Raw genomic sequence first — 14,915 nt, forward strand, 5'->3', positions numbered from 1 at the left:
TCTCCTGCCTGTCTCATTTCAATTGGCCTCCATCTGTTTTGTCTATCCATGAAAAGGTCTATTATGATCCTCAGCTCTTTGTACAAATGGACTACTAAGAGGATAGGGACCACCAAAACCTCCCCCCGCCCCCCATCGGCACCCCCTTCCCGAAACATTAGGCCTGGATTCCAAGGAGCTCGTCCTGCCACTGCTTTAATTACCCAGCACTGACGGAGGGATCTTCATTTTAACGAGATTTAAAATGCTCCATCTCTAGGTTTTTTTGGCAGGGAGGGTTAGCATGCTCTTTATTAACCCTACAGTGACTAGCTAATGTGGCTGAAGTGGAACCACCTGGCAGGGGGAACTGTATAGTCAGCTGCCAGTGAAGGCCAGCGAATGGGGAGGACCAGGTGCTGCGCTGCAGCCTCTTAATTGTTGCCATGTAATAGCTTGCTTCGGTGCACAGTACGGCTTGGGGCTAGGATTAAAAAGAGCTGTTGCTGCTAGCAAGCACACAGAAGTCCATTTTCTTTCACCACACACCCCCTCTTCAACACACAGACACACACTCCTTCAGCTGTAATGAAAGAAAAAGGGAAGGGACTCGGGAAGGAGGGGATGAAAGGAGGCCAGGAGTGCTGTTTGTATCTGGTTTGAGGAGGCTATCTGAGGAGAACAGCCACTGTGTCCGGGGGTTGGGATGCGTCTCTATCTGCTCCCAGATGACAACGGGACTTGAAAGCTGCTGGACGGAGCAGGGGCAGCGGTGAACTGAGGCACTGAGGTCCAGCTCTCAGAAAGACCTACTCTGCACACGCCTTCAGCTACAAGCAGCACAAACCTCTGCTAAATAATTACTTCACAACAAAGACAACAACTAATCTCCACCCTCTCGTTAAGCTGAGGAGGAACATCCAGGAGCTAAAACAGCCAATATTTGTTTGGGGGACTGGTGGAGACCAAAACCAGAGCTAAAAGGAGACAGAATAAAGGACATAAACATGACTCAGATGGGACGATGGTGTTTCTGTGTCAAACACTTTATAACATGATAATATTCTGTATTTACAACTTGTTGCTGATATGACTACGTTTTTTTGTAACTGTTGGTACAAAAGGTGATGTTTAGATATTGATATCTGATAACTGCCACACAAACAGGCCACATATTCAGCTGGTTTGGGTTGGAGATCATATTAATCCATGTCAGTATTGGTATAAGACCCAAGCAGCTCTCAGTACTTTCATTTTGTTAAATGAGCTCTCAGAGGAAATAAGACCCCTGATCTTCCTGTTGCAGAAGCACATGAGGATTTAGGCTGATGAACTTGTCGCCAGGTGGATTTTAACAAAACACGATCTGTATGATTATAGTCTCACGTCTTTTTTGTGTATTTGTGTTATTTTAATCCAAACTGCACCTGAACATTTGTTCCATTCAACTCTGAATCCTCAGGTGAACATATTCAAATGCTGGTCAATATTTTTAGCCACTGCTTTTCTTTCAGCTCAGTCCTTGTTTTGCTCAGATGTAACCTAATCTCCCTGAGTGTGACTGTGGCCACAGATGGAGCTAATGCAGTGCAGAGGATCATGGGAGGAGGCTGAGTGCTGCTGCGTTCAGGGACCTTCAGCCTCCCCTCTGCACCCACTGCACCCGCTGCCAGGTAACCGTCCACAGGGCCCGCCGTCTGATCTGCTCTGGGGCCCAGGGGCCGGGAGGAGCAGCAGGATTATTCTGCTCACAGACAGAACAACACGTTGTGCAGGGATGAGAAGCTTTTTGTTGTAAAACGCATGTTGTCTGCTTCATGTTTGTTGGGAGTTAAATGTTAAAACACATTGATTTTATCTGTGTATCTGTCCCAGTGAAGGTGAAACTAAAACCACAAATCACAGGATCCTCGAGTCCTCGACCAAAACCGAAAACATCTTATCCTCACATTCTCACTCCAGAAGCTGGTGGACAGTAACACAGTACATTTACTCAGTTACTGTACTTCAGTACCATTCTGAAGTATTTGTACTTTGAGTATTTCCATGTTGTGCTACTTCATCCTTGGACTTCACTACATGTCAGAGTCAAACCTTGGACTATTTATCTGAGAACTTTAGAAAGTCCAAAGATACCCAGCGGTATCTAAAGTACTTCAAATTAGAAGTATATAAGGTAGTTAACGTCAGCTACCCAGCGGTATCTAAAGTACCTCAAATTAGAAGTATATAAGGTAGTTAACGTCAGCTACCCAGCGGTATCTAAAGTACTTCAAATTAGAAGTATATAAGGTAGTTAACGTCAGCTACCCAGCGGTATATAAAGTACTTCAAATTAGAAGTATATAAGGTAGTTGACGTCAGCTACCCAGCGGTACATAAAGTACTTCAAATTAGAAGTATATAAGGTAGTTAACGTCAGCTACCCAGCGGTATATAAAGTACTTCAAATTAGAAGTATATAAGGTAGTTAACGTCAGCTACCCAGCGGTATATAAAATACTTCAAATTAGAAGTATATAAGGTAGTTAACGTCAGCTACCCAGCAGTATATAAAGTACTTCAAATTAGAAGTATATAAGGTGGTTAACATCAGCTACCCAGCGGTATCTAAAGTACTTCAAATTAGAAGTATATAAGGTAGTTAACGTCAGCTACCCAGCAGTATATAAAGTACTTCAAATTAGAAGTATATAAGGTGGTTAACATCAGCTACCCAGCGGTATCTAAAGTACTTCAAATTAGAAGTATATAAGGTAGTTAACGTCAGCTACCCAGCGGTATGGAAAGTACTTCAAATTAGAAGTATATAAGGTAGTTAACGTCAGCTACCCAGCGGTACATAAAGTACTTCAAATTAGAAGTATATAAGGTAGTTAACGTCAGCTACCCAGCGGTATGGAAAGTACTTCAAATTAGAAGTATATAAGGTAGTTGACGTCAGCTACCCAGCGGTATATAAAGTACTTCAAATTAGAAGTATATAAGGTAGTTGACGTCAGCTACCCAGCGGTATATAAAGTACTTCAAATTAGAAGTATATAAGGTAGTTGACGTCAGCTACCCAGGGGTATATAAAGTACTTCAAATTAGAAGTATATAAGGTAGTTAACGTCAGCTACCCAGCGGTATATAAAGTACTTCAAATTAGAAGTATATAAGGTAGTTAACGTCAGCTACCCAGCGGTATGGAAAGTACTTCAAATTAGAAGTATATAAGGTAGTTAACGTCAGATACCCAGCGGTATATAAAGTACTTCAAATTAGAAGTATATAAGGTAGTTAACGTCAGCTACCCAGCGGTACATAAAGTACTTCAAATTAGAAGTATATAAGGTAGTTAACGTCAGCTACCCAGCGGTACATAAAGTACTTCAAATTAGAAGTATATAAGGTAGTTAACGTCAGCTACCCAGCGGTACATAAAGTACTTCAAATTAGAAGTATATAAGGTAGTTAACGTCAGCTACCCAGCGGTACATAAAGTACTTCAAATTAGAAGTATATAAGGTAGTTAACGTCAGCTACCCAGCGGTATATAAAGTACTTCAAATTAGAAGTATATAAGGTAGTTAACGTCAGCTACCCAGCGGTACATAAAGTACTTCAAATTAGAAGTATATAAGGTAGTTAACGTCAGCTACCCAGCGGTATATAAAGTACTTCAAATTAGAAGTATATAAGGTAGTTGACGTCAGCTACCCAGCGGTACATAAAGTACTTCAAATTAGAAGTATATAAGGTAGTTGGACTTTTACTTGGAACAGAGGATTTTACTCTGGTATTTCTTCCACCACTGTAAAAGTTTGTAGTTTTACTGGACTAAGGTTCAACATGGGGACACTGTACTGAGGAATATCACTACTTATCAGTACTTTTATCACTTTTATCACTGTAAACTGTAAACATTGGCCTCTTGAGTCTGTTGAAGGTTGAGGGTTGAGTCTGACACAGACACTTTCTGCCCAGACATTGAAATATACTTTCGACTGATTGCAGCTCCTTCCAGAGCAGCTCCCAGTCTGTGAGACACTTTCGGAACTGAATCTCCAATCTGATGAAATTTTAAGTGTACTCCAAAGTACTTCTGTCGCGTTGCTCAAAGCGTAATAAGGAATTCATTTCTCTGTATCCTTGTAGGACACACATGAAAGCAGTTAATCAGAAAACCCCGGAGAGCAGAGGAAAAGGAAGGAACAACAAGAACGAAATTGAACTTCAAATCCTCTCACGCGACCTCCGAGTCGTCTGTCAATCATCTGTGTGCATGTTTACAAATGGATGAATGGAATAGTTGCAGCTTTAATACTCTCTGAGCCCGCTTCATCCCGCCGGTGCTCAGCTGCCTTTGAGGGGAATGTATCTATAAAATGTCTCAGGGAGTCGTCTCTCCATTTGACAGCCCCTCGGGAGAACAAAGGCTCAGCACTAATGCAGCACAGATCAACCGCCTGCTTTTCTATTGAGCAAGGTGCCAAGACGCACAGGCTTTTAATGCCGCAGCGCCCGACTCGGCCGCCGGGGACCGTCTTCAAAGCCTAATGCAAAGTGAGTCATCCGGCAGCCGTCTCATAATAAGCCCCCCTTTAATTCAGCCCCCTTTGGTTAATTATTTGCTATTGTGCTTTACCCATCTGTGCCTGTGTCAACAATCAAAAAATTAGTTTAGAAAGGGCGGTTTAGTGATAGGGGACGACCTAGAAGCACAGCAGCCCAGAAAAATGTGGGTCGGAGCGGGGGCTGTGCAGCCATCTGTGACCCCTGCGCCCCCCCAAACGGTGACAACCAGCAGCTCCCATATGGCCGGCCGGGTTCCGCCGGGTGTCACCCTCTTGTTGCTATTTTGTTGTTGTTATTTATTTACAGAAGCAGTCAGATGAGAGGAGGGAGGAGAGAGCAGCCAGGGGCTCCTGGAGGAGTGTTTTTGGAGAAGACTTGGCACCGGTGTGGCGGTCTGCTCAGAGCCGGACAGAGGGACAGCGGGCCGGGCCATCTGGGGGACAGACATGGTCGACGTCCCCCGGCTTCCCAGTTTCTGTCTCAGACGGTGCCAGAAAGTGACGGCACCAGGGCTGATTTGTGCCTCCACCAGATTAACTTCAGCTCACAGCACAAAAGTTCAGTCTGGTTGTGTTCGTCAAATCCAAAGATCCAAAGATGAGGATCCTCAGGGCCAAATGAGAAGTCTTGTTACATCTTTGGATGATCATTGCTGCAATGTCACTTAATCAACCAATCAATCAACTTTCGTCTTGGGCTTTTTGGCCACAGAAAAGAACAAAGAAAACTGATCAGATCCTGGACACCAGCAGTCGTCCCTAAAATCCAGCCAATAATTCCAAACCAAAATGTGTTTGGATGATTTGGGATTTTCTGTCCCAGTGAAAAAAAGTGAGATTTAAATCAGGAGTAAAGGTGAAACAGAGACAACAGCAGCTGCCTCACTGGTCATTTTGCTGACATGGTGACTGTGTTTGCGAACAGGTGCTGATTTAACAGAGTCAATTCTCCTGCTTTGTTTTAGCTCTGCTTTTGGCCTCCACCACCACCTGAGGGAAACATCAGGCTGCTAAACGCTTCCTGTAGATGTTTTAAGTATTAAAGCAGAACAGTCTTTCCCTGATCTCGATGCAATGATGCTGTTATCTCTACGAGCTGACACTGAACTGCAGGACTGGATATTTGGGCCAGAGATCATTCCCCTCCTCTGCCTGTGTCCCTGCACTATGAAACTGTGAGTAACTTCAGGGGAGCAGAATGCTGATGTAGAGCGAGAGAATGTCCCCGAGGTTCAATTACCGAGCTGCCACAGGTCCTCTCAGCCTTCATTAGCTGCCTGCTGGAGCAGACACTCCTTCCACTGAGCTGCTGTTCCTGTTGTATTGTGCTGAGACCTCAGGGAGATGCCTTTCCTCTCCTCCTGGCTCTCTAATGATCACACAAAAGGCTTTCTGAGAACTCGGAGACGCTGCTGTGTGCTGTTATGTGGGGGGGGCACCCACTGTTCCTGCTGCTCCCACCAGAACGCTTAACTAGACACCCAGGTGTTGGCGTGCCCAAACAGGGTGAAGGCTGATCAGGGGGTCACAGACACTAAAGCTTGAAACTTGAGCTGACCTCAAACCCAGAACATCCACGGAGGTTAGTCTGCTCTGGGGGGCAGTGGAAGATAAACCTCCAGGAATTGTTTACGACACAACATTACAAACACAACATGAGCAAAGACTTTCAATGACACAGAACATACAGTGGTATATATAGTAATATATATAGTGGTATATACAGTGGTATATATAGTGGTATGTATAGTGGTATATATATAGTGGTATATACAGTGGTATATACAGTGGTATGTATAGTGGTATGTATAGTGGTATATACAGTGGTATATATAGTGGTATGTATAGTGGTATATATATATAGTGGTATATACAGTGGTATATATAGTGGTATGTATAGTGGTATATACAGTGGTATATATAGTGGTATGTATAGTGGTATATACAGTGGTATATATAGTGGTATGTATAGTGGTATATACAGTGGTATATATAGTGGTATGTATAGTGGTATATATATAGTGGTATGTATAGTGGTATATACAGTGGTATATATAGTGGTATGTATAGTGGTATATATATAGTGGTATGTATAGTGGTATATACAGTGGTATATATAGTGGTATATATATATAGTGGTATATACAGTGGTATATATAGTGGTATGTATAGTGGTATATACAGTGGTATATATAGTGGTATATACAGTGGTATATATAGTGGTATATATATAGTGGTATATACAGTGGTATATATAGTGGTATATACAGTGGTATATATAGTGGTATGTATAGTGGTATATACAGTGGTATATATAGTGGTATATACAGTGGTATATATAGTGGTATGTATAGTGGTATATACAGTGGTATATATAGTGGTATATACAGTGGTATATATAGTGGTATATATAGTGGTATGTATAGTGGTATATACAGTGGTATATATAGTGGTATAGGTACACACATGTATGTACCTGAAACTCAACAGTGAGTAATAATAAATAAAATACTGTATATTTAGTTAGTGACTGTTATTTTACCAGGCTGGTTCAATAACGGACTGGTCCCTCAGCACAGACAAACTATAAAAATAGGCAGAGCTGACTTTTCTCCCTAATGGGGCTTAGGTCCTGAGGAGGCGTCTGCAGGAAGATGCTGCATGTTTTACCAAACTATGGCAGCCAGTCTGCTGGTTCATGCTGCTGTCATAAAGCACAAGGATCCAAGGCAGCTGGACAAAGCTGGTTCAGTGACTGGAATGAGGCTGGACTCTCTGGAGGCTGTGGTGGAAAGATGGTTTCTTTGTTAAACTGTTTATCAGTCAGCAGAACAACTAAAGATTCAATAATAAAACTAATTTCTAAAGTTAACTGTTATTTTACTGATGTTTTATAGTGATAAATATAAACTTTTGTTTGTTCTTCACAGTACCAAACCTACAAGATCCAGAAAGGAAACCCAGAGACTTTCTACCCTTTTGTCTAGATAAATATCCAGTAGAACAGGATGAAACTGAACCTTTGAAATGTCCTGAGCTGTGAAACATTATATGAAGTCTCATGTTTCATGGAAGTGAAAGTAAAAACAGGATTGGATGATAGTTTGTTTCTGCGTAAATAAAGTTTCAGTATTTAACCTGAGGATTGTCTGCAGACCTGGGACCAGTCCCAAAGCTCTGGTTGTGTGACTCTGTCTCAGAACAACAAAGGTAGGACGACTCTGATGGTTCTGTTGGTTTCTTTGTCAAACTGTTTATCAGTCAGCAGAACAACTAGAGATTCATTAATAAAACTAATTTGTAAAGTTAACTGTATTTTACAGTTTAATATTAAATTGAGTCATTTGGTCATTTTGGTTTAAAGTAGAAACAAAATCATGACTTTAAGATAATTTAAATAAATGTTTTATTTTCCAGGAATGTCCGGTCTATGGTCATGGTTCTTCACTCCACCTCCACCTCCACGTAAGATTATCTAAAAACTGAACCATTTATTAAAAATCACATGTTGTACAATTGTCTTTATTAATTCTTTACCTTCTGTCTGTCGGTTCTGAAAGAACCCTGGAGGAAAATAAACTGGGGGTGAGTCTGTTTCCTTCCTGAATGAAAAATGTTTTAACTCCTTTCACTGAAAAAATACAAACCTTCCTCCTTCAGTAACGTCCCAGGTAACTGCACATCTTTCCTTCTCTGAGCAGAGACAGACAGACTGACCTGCGGTATGTGAAGGACTACAAACCTCACACTAAAAACCAGCAGCTCAGGATCCTTCTTCATGGACCAGCTGGAGCTGGAAAGTCCAGTTTCATCAACTCTGTCCAAAGCGTCGTACGTGGCAGAATGTACACTCACGCTTTGGCAGACAACACTTTTGCTACAGAGACCTCTACTGACTCTTTCACCAGAAAGGTACGTAGAAGTTTGGACTGTAGTACTGAATCATCCCAAATATATTGTATCATATGCAATAATACTGTGTACTATTACTATTACTACTTCTTTCCTACCAAGTCTATAGTAACTCATCTCACAGTCTGTGACAACAGGAAGTGTGGTGCTGATCTCCAGTAACTCATTTGTTAAACAAATACAAAAGCGTGTCAGTCAGTGAGGTCAGTGTTGAGCTACTGTAAATAAAATGTGATGGTGTTGAAAAAACACACAAACTGAACCTCCCAGAAGAGAAACGGAAGATCCCAGAGTCACAGCTGCTCTGACTCTGACTGACTGAACAAACTCGTTAAACTCCAGTACTGTAGACTGGACTCCGGTAAACTACAGAGAGAAGTTCATGGAGAACTTCCAGCCGTATACTGGGTCTGACTGGTTCCCATTAGAACCTCACATCAGAAATGAGTTTTTCAGTCAACAGTGAGTTTCCTCTGTGTCTGCTGATGTTTTATTGTGATGAACTTTTGTTTGTGCTTCACAGTACCAAACCTTCAAGATCCAGAAAGGAAACCCAGGGACTTTCTACCCTTTTGTCTTCAGTGACATCATGGGGCTGGAACCAACCAATGGAGTTCTTGTGGACGACGTCATATTGGCTATGAAGGGACACGTGAAGGACGGTTACAGGGTACAGCTGCTGCAAAGCTTTCCACACAATTACCACATGTTGACTTTTCTATTTATTAGACTTATTGTCAAAGTCATTTAACTGGATTTATATTTGTTTTCTAGTTTGATCTTGAATCTAAGTTATCGGAGCATGATGGCTTCTACAACAGGTCCCCAAACCTCAATGACCAAGTCCATGTGCTGGTTTGTGTCGTTCCTGCCAGCACAATAGATCACATGTCTGAAGAGGTTGTGAAGAAAATCCGGGACATCAGGAAGGAGGCCAGTGACCTGGGTGAGAGCAAAGATCTGCTGATAACTGTTCATCCTGGGAGCATCGAGCTCTGTCCTGCAGCTTTTAGGTCCATGACCACAGAGAAGAGCAGCTGCAGGCTGGTTGGGTTCACGTCACTTACAGCAGTTTTCTGCCTCTCGTCCTCACAGGGATTCCTCAGGTGGCCCTGATCACCAAAGTGGATCTGGCCTGTCCTGAAGTCAACACAAATTTAAAGAACATCTACAAGAACAAGTCCATGAAGGATAAGGTACGTTTGATTTGATGTGTTTGTACACATGAAAACTGTTAATATGACATGTGACCATGTTGGAGAGAGTTAACCCAGTGTGTCCAGACTCTCCCTGTGTGTCCAGACTCTTGACTGGTCCTGAAGCTTAAAGAACAGTCTGAAACAGCTTCAGAGACCAATCCTCCTGTTGGACTGTTCTGACCTGAACTAGAGAACTAATAAGTTGTTTGATTTGTTTTTCTAACACAGATGGAGCAGTTCAGTGCAAATGTGGGGATCCCCATGAACTGCATCTTCCCTGTGAAGAACTACCATGAGGAAACTGACCTGGTTGATGACGTGGACTCACTGATCCTGAACGCCATGAGACACATCATCAACATGGGAGACGACTGCATCAACTTCAGGAGTCAGTCTGAAGGTTCAGGCAGAAATGTTTAAACAGAACAGAAAGGCAGTGATCAGTTTCTAACACTGTCCTGTATATGATGTCAGAACATTAGTCCTTCTCCTCCTTCAGTGACAAATTAGGGCTGCAACTATTGATTATTATTATTATTGATTAATCTGCTGATTATTTGGAAGCTTTCTGTGATTAGTGGGTATAGAAATATTTGACTTGATTATGTCATAATCAACTAGGAAGCTAGTTGTACCCAGAGAAAACCCACAGACCTGGGGAAAACCCAGGGGGTTCCAGACCTAGTTTTAGGGTTTAGACGTAGTTTTAGGGTTGAGGGAGGAACCAGGTTCAGTTTAGGTTTGTGGTTGGACATTTAGCTGTGATTATTACTCAGTGTTGTAACAGGCTGTGGTCTGAACCAGGTAGGCAAACAGAAAAGTAGGACTGAGGTAACAGAACCAGTCTCAAATGATTCATTACTGACTGTGAGGTTTGAAAATACACTGGTGAAAACTGGTCTGTGTGTGTTTCATCTGTTTCTGTAGAAAACATGTTTGTTTGGACCCACCAGACTCTGCAGGTTCAGCATCCACACGTTCCTGCTGACTGTTTCTCTGTTTGTTCTGCTTCAACCAAACCCAGAGACTCAACACTGTCAGAGGCTCATGAGACCGAGCAGAACCTGGACCCAGTTCCCACATTATCAGATGTAATGAGAGTAAAGTATTTTTATACTGCAGCACATTCACAGAACAGGTGTCACAATAAAATACAACAAAGAGACACAGAGACAGAAGTTTGGGATGAAACAAGTGGAACCAAAGAACATGTTGGTGACGACAGAACAGATTCAGGCCTCATACGTTTCTTTTATTATTTTCTCATTTCCAACTTTCAAGGAGAGTTTCATCTTTTTACTGGTTTTTCTTCAGAATATGTATAATGAAGCACTTTGTGGAAAGAATTCCTAATTTTCACCATCACTGAACATCATCCATGAGAAACGCCGCACCGACAATCACATTTAGCAGCAATCAGGCCTCATCTCTGTTACAGCACCGTCTTAATTTCCTAAACCCTGGATGCAGATGAAAATTTAATCTGCTCACTTATTTGGGTAATGAAGATGGAAATTAGATTTGCCGTATCTCAGCGCCGAGCCATCTGGGACGAGACTGACGCCCGTAACTTTCAGCAGCTCGGTTTTTGCCAGAGATGGTGAAACTAAGAGCAAGAAGAAGAACTGGACTTGACATCTAAACTGGAGACGTGTGACGCCAGCCTCCATTTCATTTCCTGTTTCCCAGCTTGACATTCACACTGGATGGTCGTTTAGTTACTGCTCCATTATTCAGGCTGACACTTCCAAACCACCAGGGTCCAGTCAGTTTGATGTAGAGAGCACAGGTTGACGCAGACAGGGAAATAGTCTTCCTGTGTCAGGACGTCACTACTGTTCTAACATGGACACAAAACCAAATATGTGGTTCTCGTTATTTATCAGCAGATAGAAAGTAAATGAAGTGGATCTGTTGACAGGATTGGGGACGAGACTTAATGTGAGTCAGCAGAAAGTAAACAAGGTTTTTGCTTTAACTGTGCTGACGTACGTTTCTGCTGCAGCTCCTTCTCTTATTTACATTCTCAGCTCGTCCTTTACCATCAGTCAGACCTATAGATCCTGTAGTCCAGCTGTACTCAGGCAGGAAGGGCTCGTGCCTCCACGGCTGCACCATACTGTGCCCCCTGTGCATGGCTTCATATTGACGGGCCAATTATCTCTCCGAGGGAGGGTTGGCACGACCGCGGGCCTCTCGAGCGTGTTACAGGAAGGTCAGTGCCATCGATGGAGCTAATTAAGCAGCCGCTGCTCGAGAAGCAGTCGAGTGTGAGTCGCCCATCAGGAGAAAGTCTCCTCGGTTGAATTCAAGGACATATCTGCTTCTGTTTGCTCCAGTGTGCTTGAGCTGCTTTGCAGACATTTCTTTTCACTCCTGTTTAAAGGTGAAAGCGTACCGGAGATCAGGATCAGCCGAGGTTGAAGAAAACTGAAGCCCTCACCGTCTGAGGCTCTGGGGAAGGATAATGCCTTTTCAGGCCAGGACACTGTCTTTACGTCATCTCTGAGGTGAAACTTCTCGTCATGCTCTGCCATTGCAGTAATCCTCTCGCCTGCAGCTCCATTAGGCAATGAAACAAGTTGTCCACTGTGTCTGAGGGGGTTAATCCGGCCTCAGCTGCCCCCTCCAAACCCTTTGAAACCGCTGTCACTTTATGGGGACTTCAGACGACCCTTTCTCCCTGACCCTGATTGATCCAGGTCTGCGCCACGCCCTCTTCAACTCCCCACCAGCTCACACACCCATACCCACACACACACACACACACACACACACACACACACACACACACACACACGCTGCCTCCAAAGGGCCCCCGAGCCACAACACTGGGGTGCCATAATGTTTCAATTACTGATGCCTGTCATTGTTGGGGCGTGACAGGAGGGATCCATCTGAGCAGTGTGGTCCGAGATGATCTGTTTTAGAAAAGAAAGATCATTCACAAAGTCTTTAACACGTGATTCAACCTGGATTCATCAAGATCTTCTCTATAAATAGTAAATCACACGACTATGTGAGTCAAGTGAGGAAGAACCGCAGGGAGGGAAACGCCAAACATTTAGAACAAACACATATTTTCCCAAAACCTTTGTGTGTCAACAAAAGCAAAATATGACAAATAGAAACAATAAATAAATAAATAATAAACAAACCATGAAGCGTGGGGCTTAAATTTCCAATAAATATTCTCCTGAAGAGACAAGACGCGATGAGAGAGCTGGACCCTGGAACTAACAAAGTCCAGATGTACATCAGATTTTCTCCACAGCTCCCAAACAGTTCGGCCTTTTATATTTACTAACTGATTCATTCTTCTACAAATGAGAACATCACAGTTTCCTTAAAACCAAAGAGACAGACAACGAATCAATGATGGGAACAGTTTGTTCCTGTGTCACATCTGAGGACCAACATGTTCCTACAAAGATCACGTGCTCGTGGATGTTTCCCATGTGACTGTCGGCGTGAAGAAGCTGTGATTTTCCTTCGCTCTCCGTCCGTCTGACACAAACACAGCTGCACTCATCTCTGCGGGGTCAGAGGTCACGAACAGGTGGCAGTTTGCCGTGTTGCTCAAAGACACTTCAGTGGGATGTTTTAGACTGATGTGGGGTTCTCGGATAAAACGAAGCAGGTTGTCACCGTGACCGTTCCTTCACCTTGTTCTTTGAGTCTCAGTGAGGCGTGCGGGAACCGAATCCCTCGGTGTCGGATCAATACAGGCCCGAGGGAGCGCGGCCAGTTTCCTCATGTGACCGACCAGCTGCTGGTTTCTGTGCAAACGGCTCTGAAAGACTCGGCTCCTCTGGAGATCAAGGACGTGGGTTAGTTTGAAATGAAATTCTGCAGTTTCCTGCAGGCAAATGGGAAAATGCTTTCACTAATTGAAGCTGATGTGTTGTTATGTTTAAACACGGATAGTTTAACACTTTTTTTAACAAAGCTCTTAGGATGACTCATAACATAAAAGCAATCCCATAATGTGTTTCAGTTTAATGCCAGCAATCATTTTGTTTGGAGTGGGTGTCATTTTTCTGAAAATGCTGAAATTGCTGAAGTCCTCTTTGGGCTTTTTACGTAATTGTCATAAACGCTGTGAAGCGAACATGGAAAAGGTTTGATGTTTGCTGTGGCAGCTGAACTGCTGATGCTCTGTTTGGACTGAAACGCAGAGCTATTGATCATTAAGCTGCTGATAACGTGCCGAGTGTTTACAGCCTCAGCACCACATGTATTTATTCAGTAAAAACAGCTAAATGTCCCAGGTTCACTGAAACTGAAGCTGCTGCACAGTTTAATGACGGTGTTGGAAAATTTATCATGATCCAGATGTGATGGAAGTCTGGAGAGAGGATCCAACACGTTTTACTCTCACTGGTGCCTTCAACCCGCTTCTGTCCGGCTGCAGCTCAGGAAAAGCTGGAGGAGGCATCTGAGGGACAAGGCTGCCTCCTTACATCTGCTGTGTCCATGACCCACACCTGGATGGGCGTTGGAAAACAGGAGGATCACCTGGTTTTAAGAAGACAGATCAGGGAAGAAACTCAAAGTAGCTGTGGACCTACAACTGCAGCATAAAGGGATTAATGCTGCAATATTCAAGGGAATACTCAAGAATTAATGCTGAGATGTTCAAAGGGTAGAGAGAGAGGCGAAGAATAAATCTGGGTATTACATTGTGGAGAGGATGAGGACGACCAGACAGGAAAGATGGTTGGGCAGACTCATTTGGAAGAGGACTGACTTCTTATTGTAGAGTTTTCCTCTTGAAAGCAGGATTATTGTTGACACTTCAGGTGAGCTCACTTTCAGCTTCACCTCTAAATAAAGTGGTTTTTTCCATCGCAGGTTCTTTTCAGTAATGATGTTCTCAGAGAGCGATCCCTGGAAACTGGGATGTAATGGAGCTAAATGGTTCTGCAGAGACAAATCAAGGGCATTTGTGTTTGAGCTCCTCGTCCGGTTTGCCCATTTTGGTTTCATCAGTACGTCCTGTTTGGACCCCCCCTGCAGCCCTGGCCCCTCCCTGTGCCCCGTGGCTCAGGTGTCCCTGTCCGTGGCCTTGTGGAGGTTCCTTTCAGAGATTCGTCATGCCTCAGCCGGGCTGCTGCGCCGGCTCGTGCCAGCTCGCCGAGGAGGGCCTGGCCTGCTCGCCAGACGGACACTCGGCCTGACAGCCTGCCGCTGTCAGCCAGGGGCCCCGGTGTCACCGTCGGCCCTGGCAACCAGACCCCCGGCCCCGCCCCTCCAGACAGAAGAA

The 14,915-nt window shown here is 43.6% G+C and overlaps 2 protein-coding genes across 2 annotated transcripts in view; one reads left to right on the forward strand and one right to left on the reverse strand.

The window, feature by feature from the left end:
- Nucleotides 1-14,915, reverse strand: part of cfap61 (cilia and flagella associated protein 61) — a 54,184-nt gene that overhangs the window by 2,172 nt on the left and 37,097 nt on the right. The window lies entirely within an intron of this gene.
- LOC113143952 (interferon-induced protein 44-like) lies at nucleotides 7,713-10,215 on the forward strand. The gene is made up of 8 exons (XM_026329572.1): nucleotides 7,713-7,748; nucleotides 7,956-8,003; nucleotides 8,099-8,123; nucleotides 8,240-8,450; nucleotides 8,974-9,120; nucleotides 9,225-9,396; nucleotides 9,546-9,646; nucleotides 9,878-10,215. The coding sequence occupies exons 2-8, from the start codon at nucleotides 7,958-7,960 to the stop codon at nucleotides 10,067-10,069; spliced, it is 894 nt and encodes a 297-aa protein (XP_026185357.1). The 5' UTR covers nucleotides 7,713-7,748; nucleotides 7,956-7,957; the 3' UTR covers nucleotides 10,070-10,215.

The sequence above is a fragment of the Mastacembelus armatus genome, chromosome 24 (genome assembly GCF_900324485.2).
Source record: "Mastacembelus armatus chromosome 24, fMasArm1.2, whole genome shotgun sequence".
Classification (NCBI taxonomy): Eukaryota; Metazoa; Chordata; class Actinopteri; order Synbranchiformes; family Mastacembelidae; genus Mastacembelus; species Mastacembelus armatus.

What these genes read in the sequence shown, in the direction of transcription:
- LOC113143952 (XM_026329572.1), top strand. Translation starts at nt 7,958, where the DNA reads ATGTCCGGTCTATGGTCATGGTTCTTCACTCCACCTCCACCTCCAC. An exon ending in ACGTGAAGGACGGTTACAGG is followed by an intron (nt 9,121 to 9,224) that starts GTACAGCTGCTG and finishes TTTGTTTTCTAG; the next exon opens with TTTGATCTTGAATCTAAGTT. An exon ending in ACAAGTCCATGAAGGATAAG is followed by an intron (nt 9,647 to 9,877) that starts GTACGTTTGATT and finishes TTTCTAACACAG; the next exon opens with ATGGAGCAGTTCAGTGCAAA.